This window comes from Grampus griseus (genome assembly GCF_964374135.1).
Source record: "Grampus griseus genome assembly, chromosome: 14".
Lineage (NCBI taxonomy): Eukaryota > Metazoa > Chordata > Mammalia > Artiodactyla > Delphinidae > Grampus > Grampus griseus.
Genome location: NC_139008.1, coordinates 56,664,281 through 56,684,150, shown reverse-complemented (window position 1 = coordinate 56,684,150; position 19,870 = coordinate 56,664,281). Strand labels below are relative to the sequence as shown.

At 41.5% G+C, this 19,870-nt stretch overlaps 1 protein-coding gene across 1 annotated transcript; it reads right to left on the bottom strand.

Moving 5' to 3' along the window:
* Positions 1–1,439: 1,439 nt before the first annotated feature.
* Positions 1,440–18,792, bottom strand: LOC309832738 (small ribosomal subunit protein uS10-like; the record flags this gene model as incomplete). The annotated part of the gene is given in 4 exon segments (XM_082670715.1): positions 1,440–1,535; positions 1,539–1,562; positions 1,565–1,760; positions 18,767–18,792. Coding segments are annotated over 4 exon segments (342 nt in total).
* Positions 18,793–19,870: the final 1,078 nt, after the last annotated feature.

Here is a 19,870-nt window from a genome sequence, read left to right as displayed (position 1 = left end):
GATTTTAAATGATAGATTCAACTTCTTTAATAGTTATAGGCTATTTAGGCTATCTATTTCATCTTGGCTGAGTTATGATAGTCTGTGGTTTCTTAGGAATTTTAATCCCTTTCTTCTAAATTGTCAAATTATGATTGTGAAGTTGTTTACACTATTCCCTAATTACCCTTTAACAGCTGCAGAATCTGTTGTGATATTCCTTATTTCAATCCTGATATTGGTGATTTGTGATTTATTTTTTCAAAGAATCAGTTCTTTACATTCTTTTTTTAAAATATTCTTTTCCATTATGGTTTATCACAGAATATTGAATATAGTTTCCTGTCCTATACAGTAGGACCTTGTTCGTTTATCCTTTTTATATATAATAGTTTGCATCTGCTAACCCCAAACTCCCACTCCATCCCTTTGCCATCACCCCCCTTCCTCTTTACAACCACAACTCTGTTCTCTATGTCTGTGAGTACGTTTCTGTTTCATAAAAGCTCATTTAGGGCTTCGCTGGTGGCGCAGTGGTTGAGAGTCCACCTGCCGATGCAGGGGACATGGGTTCGTGCCCTGGTCCAGGAAGATCCCACATGCTGTGGAGCAGCTGGGCCCGTGAGCCATGGCCGCTGAGCCTGTGCGTCTGGAGCTTGTGCTCCGCAACGGGAGAGGCCACAACAGTGAGAGGCCCGTGTACCACACACACACAAAAAAGTTCATTTATGTCACATTTTAGATTCCACATATAAGTGATATCATATGGTACTTGTTTTTCTCTTTTTGGCTTACTTCACTTAGTACGATAATCACTACTTCCATCCATCTTGCTGCAAATGGTATTATTTCACTCTTTTTTATGGCTGAGTAGTAATCCATTGTACACAGGTACCACATCTTCTTTATCCATTCATCTGTCAATAGACATTTAGGTTGTTTCCCTGTGAATACTACTGTGAATAGTGGTGCTATGAACATAGGGGTGCATGTAACTTTTTGAATTATAGTTTTGTCTGGATATATGTCCAGGAGTGGGATTGCTGGATCATATGGCAACTCTATTTTTAGTTATTTGAGGAACCTCCATACTGTTTTCCATAGTGGCTGTACAAACTTAACAGTCCCACCAACAGTGTAGGATAGTTCCCTTTTGTCCACATCCTTTCCAACATTTATAGTTTGTAGTCTTTTGGTGATGGCCATTCTGACCAGTGTAAGGTGATACCTCATTGCAGTTTTGACTGCATGTCTCTAATAATTAACACTGTTGGGCAAATTTTCATGTGCCTGTGGCCATTTGTATGCAAAGAGCCAGCTTTTTATTTCACTTATTTTCTCTATTGTTTTCTTTTTTCCAATCTATTTCTGCTTTTTATTTTTTCTTCTTATTGTTTGTTTTGGGCTTATTTTGCTTTCTTTTTTTAACAACTGATTATCAATTTATTAAAAATGTTGATTTAAGCATCGGCAATGGTGACTTCAACCTTGACTCCTGGCTCAATACTGATGGAAATGATCCGCTTAATCTCAGAAGGACTGTGCAGGTCAGTGAGTCACTTGTGGCTCCTCATTTGGAACCTTCATGACAAGGAGTTTTCCTGGTAGTTATTTTCAGAGTCTTGGTAGGCGTACAAAACAGTCCTTTCACTCTGAGATTCTTTTCCTTCTCGCCTCTGATTAGGTCATCACATACCTTCTCCAAAGACTTCGTGTTGCAGCTGGTGAGGGTGATTCTAATCCGGTGAATCGCTACCTCTGGCTCCAGGGAAGTCTTTCCGCTAGGCTATGACTGCGGTGCAGCTTTCTGACTGACTTGCTCCTGGGTGAGAGCAAACAGTGGTGAGTCAGGTGCAGAAGCGGGAGTCCCCGGGCTCCACTGCAGTGGTGACCGCATCTTCCTCAAAGCGCTGCTTTTTTTTTTTTTAATACACAAAATAATTTTGAGAAAGAAGCTATAGTAATTAAGACTGTGGGATTGGTGGAGTGGTAGATACATAGATCAATGGAAAATAGTGGACAACACAGAAATAAATCTACATAAATATGCCTAATTTTTAGCAAAGTAGCAAAAGGAATCCAATGTATTCATTTTCAATAAATGGTGCTGAAGGAATTGAAAATCTATTGGCAAAAAAATAAACCTCCATTTATATATTTTTTCTAGAAAAGAGCAGGAGAAAATCTTTGGGACTTGGGACTAGGCCAAAAGTCAAGTCCTTGGGCTTGACACCAAAAGCACAAACCTTAAAAGGAAATCCATAAAGCAAAAATTGATACATTAGATCTTATAAAAAATTTAAAATTTTGTTCTGTAAAACTCCCTGTGCAGCAGATGAAAAGAGAGAAAAATATTTACAAACTACATATCTGACAAAGAGCTAGTATATAGAATATATAAAGAATTCTCAAAAATCAACAATAAAAAAGCAAACAATCAAATTAGAAAATGGGCAAAAGACATTAACACTTTACAGAAGGAGATTCTGTTGCAAGTAAGTATATGAAACAATATTCAGCATCATATGGCATTAGAGAAATGCAAATTAAAACCACAGTGAGGTATCACTATATACCTATCAGAATGGCTAAAATAAAAAACAGTGATACTAAATATTAGTGAGGATGCAGAGAAACTGAATCACTCATACACTGTTGGTGAGGCTGTTAAATGGTGCAGTCAACCTAGAAAATAATTTGGAATTTCCTCTTAAAACTGAAAAACAGGGGAGTTCCCTGGTCACCTAGTGGTTAGAACCCCAGGCTTTCACTGCTGTGGCCCGGGTTCAATCACTGGTCAGGGAACTGAGATTCCTGCAAGCCATGTGGTGCAGCCGAAAAAATAAATAAATAAATAAATACTGAAAAATGGGATTACCTTATGATTAGCAATTGTGTCTTAGGCATATATCATCCCAAAGAAACAAAAATGTATTTTCACACAGAAACTTGCACACAAATATTTGTAGCAGTTTTATTTGTATTTATTGTCCAAACCAGAAACTACTCAGATGTCCTTCAAAGGGTGAATGGTTAAAAAACTTTGACACATTCATACCATGGAATATGACTCAGCAATAAAAAGGAATTAATTACTGATATACACAAAAATTTGGATGAATACTAAGGAAAATTATGCTGAATGAAGAAAGCCAATATCATATATATATGGCATAATTATAGAAATGGAGAAGAGAGTAGTGGTAGCCAAGGGTTAGAGATGGGAATTAGGGTATGTGTGGGTGGCGCTATAAAGAATTATCATGAGGGAGTGTTGAAGTGATGGTGTAAGTTGAGTATCTTGAGGTTACACATGTGATCAAATTACTTAGAGCTATACACAAACACGTTCTAAGGAGTGCATATATAACTGGTGAAATCTGAATACATTCTGTGTTTTGTGCCACTGTCAATTTTCTGGTTTTGATATTGTACTATAACTCTGTTATTTTTGGAGGAAGCTGGGTAAAGGCCACTTGGAATCTCTGTGTAAATTTCTTTGAAACTTCTAGTGAATTTGTAGGTATTTCAAAAATAAAAAGTGTTTTGTTTCTTTTTTTCTTTAAAAAAAAGACATCAAGGCTTCCCTGGTGGCACAGTGGTTGAGTGTCCGCCTGCCAATGCAGGGGACACGGGTTCGAGCACTGGTCCGGGAAGATCCCACAGGCCACGGAGCAACTAAGCCCGTGCACCACAACTACTGAGCCTGAGCTCTAGAGCCCACGTGCCACAACTACTGAAGCCCGTGTGCCTAGAGCCCGTGCTCCACAGCAAGAGAAGCCACTGCAATGAGAAGCCCGTGCACTGCAACGAAGACCCAAAGCAGCCAAAAATAAATAAATAAACTTATTAAAAAAATAATAATGATGATATATTTTATATTTGAATCACCTTTTTTCCTAGTGGAGACCCTCTGTCAAAACCATAATCCAGGCCACCACTTTTCCAAGCTGCCTGTGACTCACTCCAATACATTCTCCATATGTGTTTTCAACAGGGAAATCTTTCAAAAACCACCATCCTAGGTCACTAAAGCACACAAGTTTCTACTAAAGATGTAATTTCCCATAAAAGCCAAACTGTAAAGGGAACATTTGTTCCCATTAGACTTGGCTTAATGAGCACTCTTGGAACTACCTAAAGCCTTTATCCTCCACCCAGAAGTGATGCTACGAGAAGTGAAATTACATATAAATCAGTAGTGCCTTAAGCAATTTACAAAAGAGTCCCCAAATGTAAGTTACATAAGTATAAATAATAATATTAATATCTCCCTCATCTTGTCTTTATCTCTAGGACTGGGAGGATCAAAGCCACCTGACAAGTGCAGCTTCAAAGATCTCTCCCATTCCAGGTCTGGGAATGGGCACACTGCAACAGGCCTCTCCATCCTCAGTTTCCACACTTCATAACCAGTAAAGGCTCCAAATCACCTAAAGTGGTGGTTAGAGCCTTTCTGCATATGATACCTTTTTTTATAAAATTAATGGCACTCATTCCAATAATGGCTTCAGCAGAGAAAACCCCCTTTTCAGTGCAATGTATCCCATTGTTGTTTGATTTTCCTCCATCACTAGAAGTGCCCTAATTGTATACTTTAATGAATAAAATTGATTTCCAACAAATTTTGCTTTGAGTAGCTTTTATGTGTTAAGACAGTCCTAGAAATAATTGGAGACTCTGGGAGAGGTGACAAGGATTGGGAAGCAGGGGCTAGTGGTAAAGCAGAGTTGGTAATCCTATCTCAAAATTTGGTTGGATTCCTTATGCAGTGAGAGGGATAGGGGAGAATCTGAGGCCTGAGGGTAGGGTTACCCATCTGATAGGCTATATTGGCTCTGGAATTGTTGACCAGGTCAGAGGCTAAATGACTACAAAAGTGTGATTCAAGGTTAGACCAGCAGGGAGGTGGACCCCACCACCCCAGGGAGTATCCAGCTGAGCAGCATGTGGCACTGGGCCAGTGCCAGTCAGCATCACTGAAGTGGGTCCAGATGCCATGGATAGGACTCCTGGACCAAGAGGAGGTCAGGTAGAGCTATACAGGCCCCTGCTCTGAGTTGGGCGGAGGGGAGAAAGTGAGAAGCAAGCCCCCAAATGTGCTGCAGCCCACAGTGGAGATGGTAGGATGACAGAAGACTTCGACTCTGCACCTATCCACCACTCAAACCTCTATCAGGACGGCACATCATTCTCAAAAACTTTATCTCAGGGAGTGCTTTAATACTTGTCCCTGTCCAGACTAATGAGGAGGACTCACTGATGAACACTTCTGGGAAGAAGGAGGAATAAGGGATGCACAAAGGTGGTTTAGGGACTTCTGGCTTCCATAGATTATCCTGGAACCTCGAATGGGGCATTTCGAAGGCTCAGTTTGGAGCAAAAAGACAGCAGCAAGGGAGGTAAGGCATGGAATGATATCAACACTATTAAAAGCACTGCATCCCATCATTTTAAGTCAGCAGTTCTCAACCCTGGCTGCACATTGGAATCACCTAAAGGAGCATTTAAAATTCCTAGTGCCTGAGCCTCGCTCCACACAATTACTTCAGAATGAGGGATGGGGCCTAGCCATTGGTAACTTTTAAAGCTCCCCTGGGATTCTGCTGTGGAGCCATTGTTCTGTTCTAGACTTCACTACTTTTAAGTGTGATTCCCAAAACCACAGCACTGGTACCCTCTGGGAACCTGATAGAAATGCCAAGCCCCACCCCAGGCCTGCTGATGAGAATCTGCATTTGGATGAGATCCTCTAGGCACACTGCAGCTTGAGAAGCACTGTTCTCAGTGAACACTGAGAGCATTGGGTCTCACCCCTGGGTGCCCATTAGAATTACCTGGGAGGTACATTTATCCTGTCAGGGAAGAAAAAATTTTCCTCTACCCTTCTAGGTTCTTCTGGCTGGTCTAAGAATTAAGCTGACATGGGACAGATTAACAGGAGAAAATCAAACAAAAGTTTAACAACATTTTACATGGGAGAGACCCAGGAGAACTGAGTAACTCACCAAAATGGCCAAAACCCTCACCTTAAACACCAACCCAGCCCTACTAAACACTGACTTAGCAACTAAGTACAGTTAAGTAGGAGGATGGAAAGGGGAAGATGGTCAAGCACCTGCAGCCATGCTGGGGTGAATTGATCACCTGAGGGCCAAGTTACCTGGGCAACCAACTCCTCACCCTCAGAGGCACAGAGCTGAGGGCAGCAGAAGCCTGCAGAAGTGAAGCTGCTGAGGTTGAAGGCCTACGCTTCCATCCCCACTAGTGGCTCACAGTTGAGCCTGGAAGCTGGACCTTTCAAACAAACCCCCAGGAGATGTCAATTCTCCTCACATAATGTAAAAAGGTCTAAGCAGCCTCACACCCCTGAGAGGCTATTAATGAAGGGACAGATTTCTTAACATCCAGCACAAATCTGCTGCTCTAAGCAATGGGAACTGTGAATGGGGCGGGCAGGGATAAGGAAGAACAATGTTGAACTTTACCTGAGCTCCTAGAAAACGACAATGGTTAAGAAATCCTCTCACACTTTTGTTTTCCTGGAAACCATGCAAGATGGCAGTTCTCTTGCTCTCTCTACACCCCTCCTTGACCAGCCCCTGCTTGACCTACACCCTACTCACCTGACTGACCTTCCCTCTTAGCCATAGAGTCTAATCAGTAACTGTATATATGCTTGTTCCCCACAACCCAGCCCCCCACCCCCTAACCCCCATACTCTCTCATCCCACCCTACCTAGTGATTGTTCTAATCTTTAGATCAGAATGGCTCTACCCTGCAAGTTTATCAAAGAGGCTCTGAGGAACGTGCCCTTCTGCTGTTTTTCCTGGTAACCAAAGAGCCAACCTGAAATCAATTCCCCCTATAATTGGTAATACACCCACTCCCATAGCAAGGGCTGTGGCCATGTCCTGCCTGCCATCTGCCATATACAGTAGGCTGTTGCTCGGGATCTTGCTTTGGACATGTAAGATCCCCTATCTAATAAACCACTGATGTCTCTGTTGCTGACTGTGGGCTCTTTCTTAGGTCTTGAGGCTGGGAAACTATAGAGCTTGCTGGCCTGTGGGGTGCAGCAGTAGATGAGAAATGTTACCTGCCATATCCGCAAACAAAGGATACTGTGTTCATCAAGACATCAGCCACTACAGCCACTACTGACAGTGAGCTCTAAGGAAATTCAGGATGGAGACAAAGAGGTTGCCTGCTGCCAATCCCTCAGCCACTGCAGCCACCTTCAACTGTGCACCCTGAGGGTATTCAGGATGGAGAGAACAGGATATTGGCCCTAGATAGCTAAGGTGCATATTAAAGGAATGATTTCAATGAGCCCAGACTCATATCTTCCCAGCATAGAAAAGCACTAAATTCATTAACTTGAGATGTCTGGTTTTCTTTACTTAACAGTAATCTTTTGATATCCTGACTACCTGGTTTTTGTTGCAAAACTCCTGTATATCCTGGCTCTTCCCTTACGTCTTCAGCCCAGTCCCTCAGAGTGATCTGAGAGACTGTTTTCCAAGCTTTAGTTCTCAGAAAATCCTCCTTATACAACATAATTCTCAACTTTTAGGTTGTGTATTTTTTTCAGTCAACAATTTTCGCAACCACAAAGGGACCCAGAGCAGATCTCCCTCCTTTGCCTGAACTCTACGAGGATCTGGAGCCTGGTACAAGCAGAAGTCTCTTGGTCCTGTCTACCTCCTCGGAGAGTCCAGGCATATTTGGGTGAGTCTATCCTGGTTCATGGATCTCCCATTATTGGTTGATAATCCTAAATTTTATTCAGTCGTGTTAAACTCCTCTCTGGAGGAGTAGGTTGTCCTTGAAATTTAGTTTCAAGAAGAAGTACCTGGGCTATCCTCTGTGAAAGACACTGAGAAAGATTTTGCTCAGTTTAAACATGGTGGTTTTATCCTCAGGTGAAAGACTGGGAAGACTTTGGTCATTTAAAAGAACACTGAATAGGTTGGACTGGGTAATTAGGGGGAAGACTGACCCATCATTTTTCCTTGAATTGGCTACCTTAATAGAGTTTGTTGAAATAAAACTGAGAGCTTTCAGCTCTGAAGAAGGGGACATCTCCTCTCAGCCAGCAATTGCTTCCTCAGGTAATTGAGAAACTCGCAAAAGTGGTGGAAGCAAGTCCTCATACCATGCTGCAGTCCCTATAGGGAAACCCATTCATTCTAATTAAAGCTTGCTCTGCCAGGGACATGAATAAGAACTGGCCATTCCATGATCTGAGCACCCATGGTGGTCTTATAATAACAGAGGAAGAACCCAAGACACATAGAGGAGCTGAAATGACTCTGGGGTAAAATGTAGAGCAGTTAAGCTCACAAGCAGCACATTGGCGCATCACATTATTCTCACAAGTGATTTTGATTTTATTTCAACAAACCAACCTCAGAATGGGGAGCAAGGCTTTCAAAACAAAAGAAAAAGGGACAACATATTGCCAGCCTCCAATACCCTGGAAAGGTTTATGTACATACAAAACTTACACTTACAAGTACTTGCTTAATTGGGAACTAAAGAAAATTTTGCCCTGAAAATGACTAAAATGGGGCTATTTTATAGTGTACACAGCTAAGTTAGAAAAAACTGTCTTGATAAAACATCTTTTCAGAATTCTGACCTTAGAGAAACAAAGCCCTTCTAGGGGGAACTTGCATTTCTCTTCCTGTGTCTTTGACATGTAAATGTTCTACCTGATCTTCGGAGTTGTGTGTGTGTGTGCATGAGCCTGTGTGTATTTTGAGAATTTGGTCTCTGCCATGAAACTGGTACACATATGGTATACATTTGGCAGCCAACTGAATAGACTGGGATTCTGAGTAGTCTTTTGTGTGACTGTACCAACTCTCAGGGGCTTTTTGCCATCTTAACCTTCATTGTGTCAGCCTGTACAACAAAGACCTTTACTTTCTTAAAGTATTTTTTGGAGTAAACTTTCCGGATCTTGTTTAGGCAGCATCCTTAACACTCTCTTGTGGGGAACCCTCTTGTGTCTCATTGGTTTGAATCACTATTAAGATATATCTCATTAATAGCCAAATGATGGATCCTTCAAACTGAAAAAACTTTAAATTGGTAAATTTCTATAGACCTCTCGTTATAAACAGCTATTTTATTGGTACCTGTGAGGAAAATTAATCAAATTATATTAAATTTATATATATATAAAATGGTTAACTTAAGAACTCCCTTAGTGTAAAACAAGCAAGAAAAACCAGTTTGGGAAGACTTATTTGTGTTCTCCTCTTCTCCTCAGCAGATCTTACAGATGCTAATAAAAACATTAGAATAATTAATGTTAATTAGGTTGATTAAAAGGAAAATAAGGAAAAAAAACTGAAGGGAAAGTATAGACACTTTTTCCCAACAAGGTAGAAATTTTAAAGGGACTTATTTCAAATGGATAAAGAAATCTTTAAATGGTTATTTTAAAATGGGATAAATAAAACAGATGTTAATGGGATTAAATCAAAGGTTTGATACAATACTACCTAAGGTTGGATGGGCCAAAGGGACCCCCCTATTGACCCCCAACAATAAAGGGCTCCAAACAAGTCTTCTTTATTTACCCCAGTTATATATATATTTAAAAGGCTGGGAAAAAATTACAGAGATACCTGATCAACAATTACTTGGGGCGATATTTAGGCCAATTAATCAAGTTAAAGGATTGACAAAAGGGCCAGAGTACCTTGGCTCAACCCCTCCAGAAACTTTTATACAAAAATAGATGAAAAGGTCAGGATAAAAAGAAAGGCTTCTAGGACTCCTTGTAAGACCAACACTTGTTGATTGGATCTGAATGGAAACTAACGTTAAAAGTATAAAAGTTGATAAAATTGAGATGAAAATTTATAAAAATTGGTATATTTAAATGGGCTTTATATAAGATAGGTGATGCTCCAAGGACAATGGTGCATCAAGGACAAAGGACGTCCCTGCCTGAAAAAGTTTCAGCGTTACACCCCCTACTGGACTCTTAATCACCCTCCCCACCATGTTGCCAAGGTTAGGAAATTCCTGAGCCCACCTGGGCAACGCCTACAAAAACTGATCAATAGCACATGTTCAGGCTCAACTCTCCCAGACTACAAGGAAGTTGGCCTGCTGTTCTGGCAGTGACCCTTCCCTCTAATAAGTTCTATCTCCTTTACATTCTGCCTTATGTCTGGAAATTATTTTCCAACCTGCGTTCAGACCACGACAAGATTGTTACATCACTTTTGCTTGATTATATTGTGGGATAGACATGTTTCACTGGAGAATGCTTCCCCTGCTTGGTATTATAAAAGAGGGCATATGAATCTTCCCCTAGGGAAATATTAATTAAACATACTAGAGAAAACCAATAGGGTTACCTGAGCCCATATAAGATAAAGTAAAGCCGAGAGCTAATATTCGGGGGCTAATAATAATAGAGATTTTGGGCTTCCCTGGTGGCTCAGTGGTTGAGAGTCCGCCTGACGATGCAGGGGACACAGGTTCCGTGCCCCGGTCCGGGAAGATCCCACATGGCGTGGAGCACCTGGGCCCGTGAGCCATGGCTGCTGAGCCTGCGCATCTGGAGCCTGTGCTCTGCAATGGGAGGGGCCACAACAGTGAGAGGCCCGCGTACAGCAAAAAAAAAAAAAAAAAAAAAAAAAAAAAATAGAGATTTTGCTCTGGGTCTAACTTGTATACTCAGAAAGAGAGCCTTTGTTGAATGCCTTATACAAGTTTTTGAAGGCATGATAAATTAAACCCACCCTAAAGTGCTAAAACACAGAGCTCTGAAATTTCAGTTTAGTTGGAAATCTTCTCACTGATATAGAAAAACAAATTAAAGAAAATACATTTGGGGCTTCCCTGGTGTGCAGGGGTTGAGAATCTGCCTGCTAATGCAGGGGACACGGGTTCGAGCCCTGGTCCGGGAAGATCCCACATGCCGTGGAGCAACTAGGCCCGTGAGCCACAACTACTGAGCCTGCGCGTCTGGAGCCTGTGCTCCGCAACAAGAGAGGCCGCGATAGTGAGAGGCCCGAGCACCGCGATGAAGAGTGGCCCCCGCTTGCCACAACTAGAGAAAGCCCTCGCACAGAAACGAAGACCCAACACAGTCAAAAATAAATAAATAAACAAATGTGGGGTTTAAAGAAAATACATTTGGGCAAATCAATCTTTTAATATCATTTACGTGACAGACCAGCTCTCTGGGGAATTAAAAGCAACTGTCTTTGTCTTGCAAATCTCTACAAATCAGAAATGTAAATACAGCCCACAGTGACCTGAGACTGAACCGAATTAGCTCAATCAGGTAGAACCTGAAACCAATGGGAAAAAAGGGAAAAGGTGGCATTTTAAACTCAAACCAGTAGAAAGGCTCCCTCAACCAAAATCTAATTCATATTCTCCTTAAGGGTTTATCAAGGACAAATACAAATCAGAAAAGTCTTTTCCACAAACAGTAAAGTCTTAGTCATCTGAGCAAGCAAATTTAATTTATTCCAACTGTTATTTATAAAATAGTAAGTTTAAATTGTAATACCTGATTCATAACTAAGTTTTTATTTTTAAAATTCATTTATTTATTTTTTAGCCATGTCACATAGCTTGCGGGATCTTAGTTCCCCAACCAGGGACTGAACCCCGGCCCCAGGCAGTGAAAGAGCAGAGTCCTAAACATTGGACCACCTGGGAATTCCCCATAAAAAAGTTTTTAAAGTGAAGCTATGAGATCTCTAGTTTTGTCTGTTTATATGGCTGTGTGTACATTATATGTGATGTCTGTACCTCTGGAAAATATTATCAAAATTAAATGTATAAAAGAGCTCTATTTAATTGACTTAAAAGTAAGCACTTACAAACTAAACATTTCTAAATATGAAAGAACCCGGCCAGAATAAATTTCAGGTTCACCTGATCTAGGAAATACAATATTAAATCAACATCTGGTATGCTAGCTTAAGCTAGTTGAAGCTTATTGGTTTAATCAATATAGACGTGTTTTACTTTTATTTACCTAGGTATCCTGAATGTCAATACGTTCATGATATTTCTGTTACAGAGTTTGTCAATAACAACAACAAAATTAGCTTGGTTTGGTAATATTTTCATAGGTTATAAAATAAAGGTAAATGAGATAAGAATTTTCAGGTGAGCTCTTTAGGAATACTTATGCTTTGGGTACGTCTGTCTAATCTAGTTTCTCCAGATTTTGGTAAAGAGTTTTGCTAATTGATGGGAATTCACTGAATATCTAGGTCACTTCAAATAAGATAAGATACTGGAAACTTAATTGCTAAACAGGTCTAAATTTACCTACTTTTGTCTCCTTACAAGAGGGAAACTAAAGGTATTTGGGTTTATTAGACACGTATACTGTACCTCATTGAGGAAAGAAATTATATGTTTCAGAGGTTATGGGATACTCCAATCAGAAAATGCTAGTATGACAAACAGTTTACAATTACTTGCTGCTTGTTGGTTTTTGCTAGAGATTAAGATTTTTAAGGGTTAATATTTGTAGTATGTAATTAAATCTACTAAAGATAGTAAGGGGAACATTTCCATATACAAAGAAGTAGGATGTGTGTTTTCAGCAAAAGAAGGTATGGAAATATATTTTGTTAAGGGGAAAGAATAATTCTGTCCCAAAGCTGGTTATTTCTGGATAAAAAAAATAAGGGACAAACTAATATGGACACAAAAAGTTGTGGAAGGTTTGCAGAAAGGGAGCCCTGTAAAAGAAGTTTTGTACATAGTCAGGCTGGAATTAGACTAAATTTAATTAGGTAAATGGGCTTTGTTATTAAAAGTAGGCTGGTACAAGACTGGACTTGGTTCCTATCTCTCTATTAAGAGAGCAAAGTTTTCTTGGAATACTGTTTTTGATAACAGATTGTGTGAGTTCTTTTGCCTTTCAGTGATCTGTACTTGGTTTTCTGTTTCTTAAATCTTTTGTCACTTTGGTTAAGTGAATAAGTATTGTTCTACAGTGATCTATGATCCTATCTGATCAAGTGTTTTGAGACCTTTTTGATATTTTTGACAAACTTCTCAAATATCAAATTCTAACAAGTTATTTTGACCTCTAGCTAACTCTGAGATGCTTCAAAGGAACCCTGAGACATCTCAGAGAGGAATATTAAATTAATATTATTTGGTTTATTTTGTATGTTAAATTACCTAAGAAGCATTGTCAAATGATTGGAGATGAACTTTTGGTTATATTGTATGGATAAATGTCATTAATACAGATATTCTAAAATTTACATGGAATTCTTAAAAATCTGATATGCTCTGGGATAATGTTATCAGTCACAATTCTAGTTATTATCTTAAAATGTATGTCCAAGAAATATCCAAGTTTCTTGTCAATTTCACTGTGACCAGATCTTTCACCATGTAGTCTTTTGCTGTTTATACACAGTCACTGTTTTACTCTGATACTCATAAAATGAAGATATCAAAGAAAATTCATAAAAAGAACTTTTTTTTACAAATATAAGTTCTGATAACTTTTAGATCATACCACTAAACTGGGTAAAAAATTTACAAAACTCTAATGGAAAACCCGATTTCATCCAGATCATCAGGAATTAATTACATGGTACTGAATGAACTGATAAATATGATTTATAATTTTATGACTTTTTCTGAAATATACTGACTTTTTAAAATAAGATTATTTATTTGTTTATTTATTCATTTTTGGCCACGTTGGGTCTTCATTGCTGCACTTGGGCTTTCTTTAGTTGCAGCGAGTGGGGGCTGCTCTTCGTTGCGGTGCACTGGCTTCTCATTGTGGTGGCTTCTCTTGTTGCAGATCATGGGCTCTAGGTATGCAGGCTTCAGTAGTTGTGGCACTCGGGCTCAGTAGTTGTGCGCATGGGTTTAGTTGCTCCACAGCATGTGGGATCTTCCCGGGCCAGGGCTCAAACCCGTGCCTCCTGCAAAGGCAGGCAGATTCTTTTTTTTTTTTTTTTTTTTTTTTTTTTTTTGCCGTACGCGGGCCTCTCACTGTCATGGCCTCTCCCGCTGTGGTGCACAGGCTCCGGACGCGCAGGCTCAGTGGCCATGGCTCACAGGCCCAGCCGCTCCGTGGCATGTGGGATCCTCCCGGACCGGGGCACGAACCCGTGTCCCCTGCATTAGCAGGCGGACTCTCAACCACTGCGCCACCAAGGAAGCCCGCAGGCAGATTCTTAACCACTGCACCACCAGGGAATTCCTGAAATATACTGACTTTTAATCTTTGTTTTCCAGAAAAACCTTTCCTCTTATGCTGTGACCCACACAAGTTGATAAGTATACCTTTGTAAACAAAGATAAAACATGTATCTTTTTCTCTCTACCTGATCATTCCAGAATTTGTCTTCTCCAGCTGACTCCTTGCAGACTTGATGGTTTACTGCAACCAGATTACAACTAGTTATACTAATTATTGTTTTAATTTGTTCTCTTTGTTTCCAAATTGTTTATTCGTTGTGTCTCTCTCTGCTGCACTATGACTTTATTACTTATCCTGTCTAGTTTATAAGATTGTCTTTTGCATTACCCAATGTGTAACCAGGACTCCAGCAAAATTAGTGATGGCTAAAAGTCTTGAGACTGTTGATTATATATAAAAAACTCCACATAAAGTAATTGTAATAGTGCAAATCTAGATATGGGAAGAAGCAACAAGGTAAAACATTTCCTGGATCATAATAGACTAGTAAGATAGAAGAGCCAAAGAATTTTAGATTATCAACAGGGCCTGATCCAAAAAAGATCAGCACATTGAGTGGCATATCAGCAGAATCCTTGCCTGATCTAGGAATGAGCCGTCTTGGCGCTGTGGGACAAAATTTGTCATAAAAAGCCTCCCAAACATTTGTTGAACTTATTACCAAGGGGAGGCACTGTGGATGAAAAATGTTACCTGCCATGTCAGCGAAGAATGGTCATCAAGCCATCAGCCACTATAGCCACTATTGACAGTGAGCTCTAAGGGAGCTCAGGATGGAGACAAGGAGGTTGCCTGCTGCCAGTCCCTCAGCCACTGCAGCTACTCCTGCACCTTGAGGGGATTCAGAATGGAGAGAAGCAGGATATTAGCCCTAGATAGCGAAGAAGATGCGTATCAAAGGAATGATTTCAATGAACCCAGACTCTTGCATCTTTCCATACATAGAAAAGCACTAAATTCATTAACTTGAGATGTCTGGTTTTCTTTAATTAACAGTAATCTTTTGATGTTCTACCTGGTGTTTGTTGCAAAACTTCTATATATCCTGGCTCTTCCTTTACCTCTTTGGCGTAGTCCTTTAGAGTGATCTGAGAAGCTGTTTTCTGGGTTTAGTCCTCAGAAAATCTGCCAAATAAAATATAATTCTCAACTTTTAGGTTGTGCATTTTTTTCAGACACAGCCCAACCATCCCTTTCCCATAAGACTTAGATAAGACTCACAGATGCTACCCCCACCTTGGCCAGACACAGGCCCTCCAGATTCCCATTCTTTGCCTCATAAGTGATTGGCTGAACTTCTTGCCCCCAATCATCAGTAGGAACAAAGTGCTCGTTAATCAAACTTTGCTTACGATCATCTCCTTCCCTCAGGTCCCTGAAATTTTGCCTACCCTCAACTTGAACCAGCATACAGCCCCTCTTGAGAATATCCTGGCCTCAGCGTAAAATATCCTCTGATACACCGTCTGATGTTGTCACTCCCCTTTATCCCATGTCCCTACCCCTGTTCTTTCTATCCTTCTCCCTATAAAAGATAAAACCCTCTTTGCCTAACCATTGAAACCCACGGATTTTATGGTCAGAGTGTTTTCCCTCTGCCCCACTCCCTTTCCCTTTCAATAGTACCTTTTCTTCCCTTCAATAATCCTTTCAAATAAAGTCTCTTTATAGAGAGCTGACGTGAGAAATCATTTGACAGGGGAAATGGAGAAGTTAGGGGGTAGCTATTTGGACAAGTCACCCTGAGAACAGCATGAGGAAGCTGTGTCTGGGGAGGGTGAGAGGGTGAAGGATGGGAAGTAGGGTCCTAAGGACTAGCTGGGGATGATAACCTTTTGCCCAGGGTCAGCAGCAAAGAACAGGACTGAGGATCCAGAGGGTTGGGAGAGTGAGGGGGTCTGCTACCCCAGACTCAGGCCTGGATGCCATTTAAAATGCTCCCACCCATTCTTCCCTGCTCTTCACTCCCCTAGCATGGGACACTGTTGTGAATGGGCCCAACACTGGCCAAATAATGGAGACTGTAGACTGCCTCCTACCTGCTCCCACCACTGCAAACTTTCCTCTAGTAATTAACGCCTCACTCTCCTATACTCTAGATTTCTCTCCCATAGACCAGCTCCTTCCTAGCACTCAAATATCTCCCTCATCTTAAACAGTTTCCTCTTTGACTCCCAGTCCAGAGGCTGCCCTATTTCTCCGCAAATAACCAAATTTATTTAAATGAGTTGTCTTCATCACTTCATTCCCTCACCTCCGAGCCAAGCCTCGCACAGAGGAAGCTGCCAGCAGACCTCAGGGTTCCACAGCATCTCCCTGTAGCCACATTTGCAGGCTTGTCTGACTTGACACAACAAAGTTCCCCAGACTTGACCCTCCTCCCTGAAGCTTCTCCAGTGAGTTCATTGGTGCCACAATTTTGTTACTCCTATCTCTCTGGTTTCTCCTGAAACTTTGCTGTTTTCCCTCCTTTGCCTGGGCCTTGCTTGTGGTCTCTCTTTTCTTTTCTCCCCTAGCTATACTCTCTCCCAGGGTTCCAAGTATCACTTACATGCTGATGACCACTGGACTTAAATTTCCAGCTCGGCACAATCCCCTGAGTTCTAAACACATCCTCCCAGCTGCCTACCCAGCATCTCACCCTCAGAAAATGGCACCTCAATTCACATGGGAGTTGGTTGTCAGGCTTGCCTTTCCCTCACTCCCCACTCCCAAATCATCAGCAAGACTCATGGCTACTTCTTCTGAAATCTGCTGCTTCTCCTCATGCCCACTGCCACCACTCTAGTCTAGTCCAGGCTGTGGGCATCTCTCCCTGGACTTCTATGAGCCTCTCAGCTCACCTTCTCCAAACTGGTCACCCTACCCCACTTAACCACCATAGTGATCAGGTCCCTTTCCTGCTGAAAACTTTGATGGATTTTGACTGAGTTTCAGTGATAACCTTAAGTCCTAAACATGACCTACAAGGCCCAGCATCCTATGCTGTGTGTCCCCTTCTCCCCCTTCCCTTGCTCACTGTGCCCCAGCCATTTCCTGAACTCACAGAATTCTTTTCTACCTTAGGACTTTCCTCATGCTCTTCTTACTGTTTCTGGAGCACCTGCCTTCCCATTTTCTGCTTGGTTAATGCCAACTTATGTCTAAGTCACGTCCATATATATTCAAGAAGGCCGTTCTGTTCTCCCCAGAGTACACCTGTCCTTATGATCTCTTGTCACACCTGAGCTTCTCCTTCCCAGTACTTACTATGTGTGGATTCTGGCTATTTATTTCTGTAAATAGTTGTTTAATATCTATTTCCTCCATTTAACTCTAACTTAGGGGAGTGATACTGTCTGTTTTCATCACAACTATAACTCCTAGTTCTTAGTATAGCACTAAACACAGAATAGGGGTTCAATAAATGGTTCTTGAATGTACACTAAGTATTTTACCGTAATAAATAGACACACACCACAAGGACGTGGAGTGCCCATCCCCCCAGCTGCTGTGAGTGTTGACTGCCAATGTCACACAGTTGCCCCATTCCTTTGGAGAACTGCCCTCAGCTGAGAAGGGCTGCCTCATGGCAACCCTCAACCCCACAGATTACAGACTTGCTCCCTTGCCTCAAGGTAAGGTGAGCAGAATAAGGAAGGGAAAACCAACACTTTGTGATGCCATTCATGCTCTATAGCTCCCCATGGGATCAGGCTGAAGCTAGACATCACTTGATGTAGGTCTTTCCTTAGCAGCTTCTCTATCCTGCTCACCTAACCAGTATTTCTTGAGAGCTCCTTCTTAATAAACCACTGAACAAGAATCTCGGTCTCAAGCTCTGCTTCTAGAAAACCCAATCTAAAACACCTATAATGTGGAGGAAAATATGTGGAGTCAGGGAAGAGAAGGAAAAATGAAATGAAGAGAAGTGAAATGAAAGGAAAGAGAGACCTTGTATGAACTAAAGCATGCCCCAAGAATTGAGGTGGATAAATCAACTCTCTGTATCTTTAGTTCCTCCCCCAAATTATTGAATGAATGGAGAGAGGAGAGAAGGGGAGAAGAGGAGAGCCCTGCTTCTTCCCCCAATTCTCCCTTATATTCTCCATTCATCCCCTGTCCTTTCACCCCACGCTAACATCACACACACCCCTCCCCTACTGCTCTGCAGGAGATGCAAATGCACACTCTCCAATCCCTTTGGGTTTCTCTTTTAGTGCCCTTGGGAGGTAATAATGTGTTCAGTGAGGCAAGAAGGGATCTGGTAGGCCCCAATTCTTTAATGGAATCTCAGCCCCTCCTAAAGGAAGAGAAATGGACATTAGGTTCATATGAGGCAGGAGACAGATGGGTCCCCAGGGCAAACAGTTGAGTTCGTTTCTTGTGGACGACACTCTGAGACAAGATGGGAATAACAGGACAATTGAGAGAGGAGGCAGGGCCCTGCCCAGATAGAAGATAAGAGACCACATATTCCTCATTCTTGAAGTCAGGAGACCTCCCCGACTACACATGCACAGAAAAGCTCTTGGAGTTCAAAAGGGGAGTGATGCCAACTAATGCTCACTTACCCATAGGCCTCTTCGGTAGAATCCATCTTGGCTAAGAGATGCATGCTCACACATGGGAAAATCCTGAGATATGCCAAATATGGACTCTGAACCAGGCAAATCAAAATGATTGGTCAAAGAAAACATGGAAGAAATGCCCCATAAAAGTGATTCAAACTGCTATGAAGGAGCGACTCTCTCTCTGAGTCCACCTGTGTGTCTATCCATATGTACTCTTTTTTTTCTCTTAATAAATACTTGTTTCACTACTTTCTGTCTTTGGGGGAAATTCTTTTCTGCAAAGCCATAGGGCTAGGGCCTTGTCACTGACCACTGGTCCAGTGGCTAGGATTCGTTGCTCTCACAACCCCAAACTGACCTCAATCACTGGCCGGGAACTGAAACCCTGCTTCAAGTCACTGCAGGCTGAGGCCACCCGAGATCACATAAGCCTTCTTTGTCCTGGAACCACCCAGTATGCCCTGTGTGTCCTATAACACAATCTTTTGTTAATCACTAGCTAGGGCACTGGGTAAAGCAGTTTCAAATCCTGGCCCCCTGGGCTAATGGCATTTAAGAGACAGAAATATGTTGCCATGGTGACACTGTAACAGATTAAATTACAAATCCTCCTGGAGCAAATCTGCTTTCATAAGGTTAGACTCTGCATGAGGAGAGCAGAGGAAGTTCCATGCCCTCTCAGGACAAATTTGGGGCCAGTGGATCTGAGAGGTGGTAGGGAAGTGGAACAGCCACTACTCCTATCTCAGGCCAACATTTCTTGGTGCTCTGGGCTTCCTGAGTCAATCTTGCTTCTAGAAATGGAGTGTCTAATCCAAAGCTTGTCAATGAAAGATATCTTATGTCATGCTTTTTTTTTAAACATCTTTATTGTAGTATAATCGCTTTACGATGGTGTGCTAGTTTCTGCTTTATAACAAAGTGAATTAGTTATACATATACATACGTTCCCATATCTATTCCCTCTTGTGTCTCCCTCCTTTCCACCCTCCCTATCCCACCCCTCTAGCTGGTCACAAAGCACCCAGCTGATCTTCGTGTGCCATGCGGCTGCTTCCCACTAGCTATCTATTTTAAGTTTGGTAGTGTATATATGTCCATGCC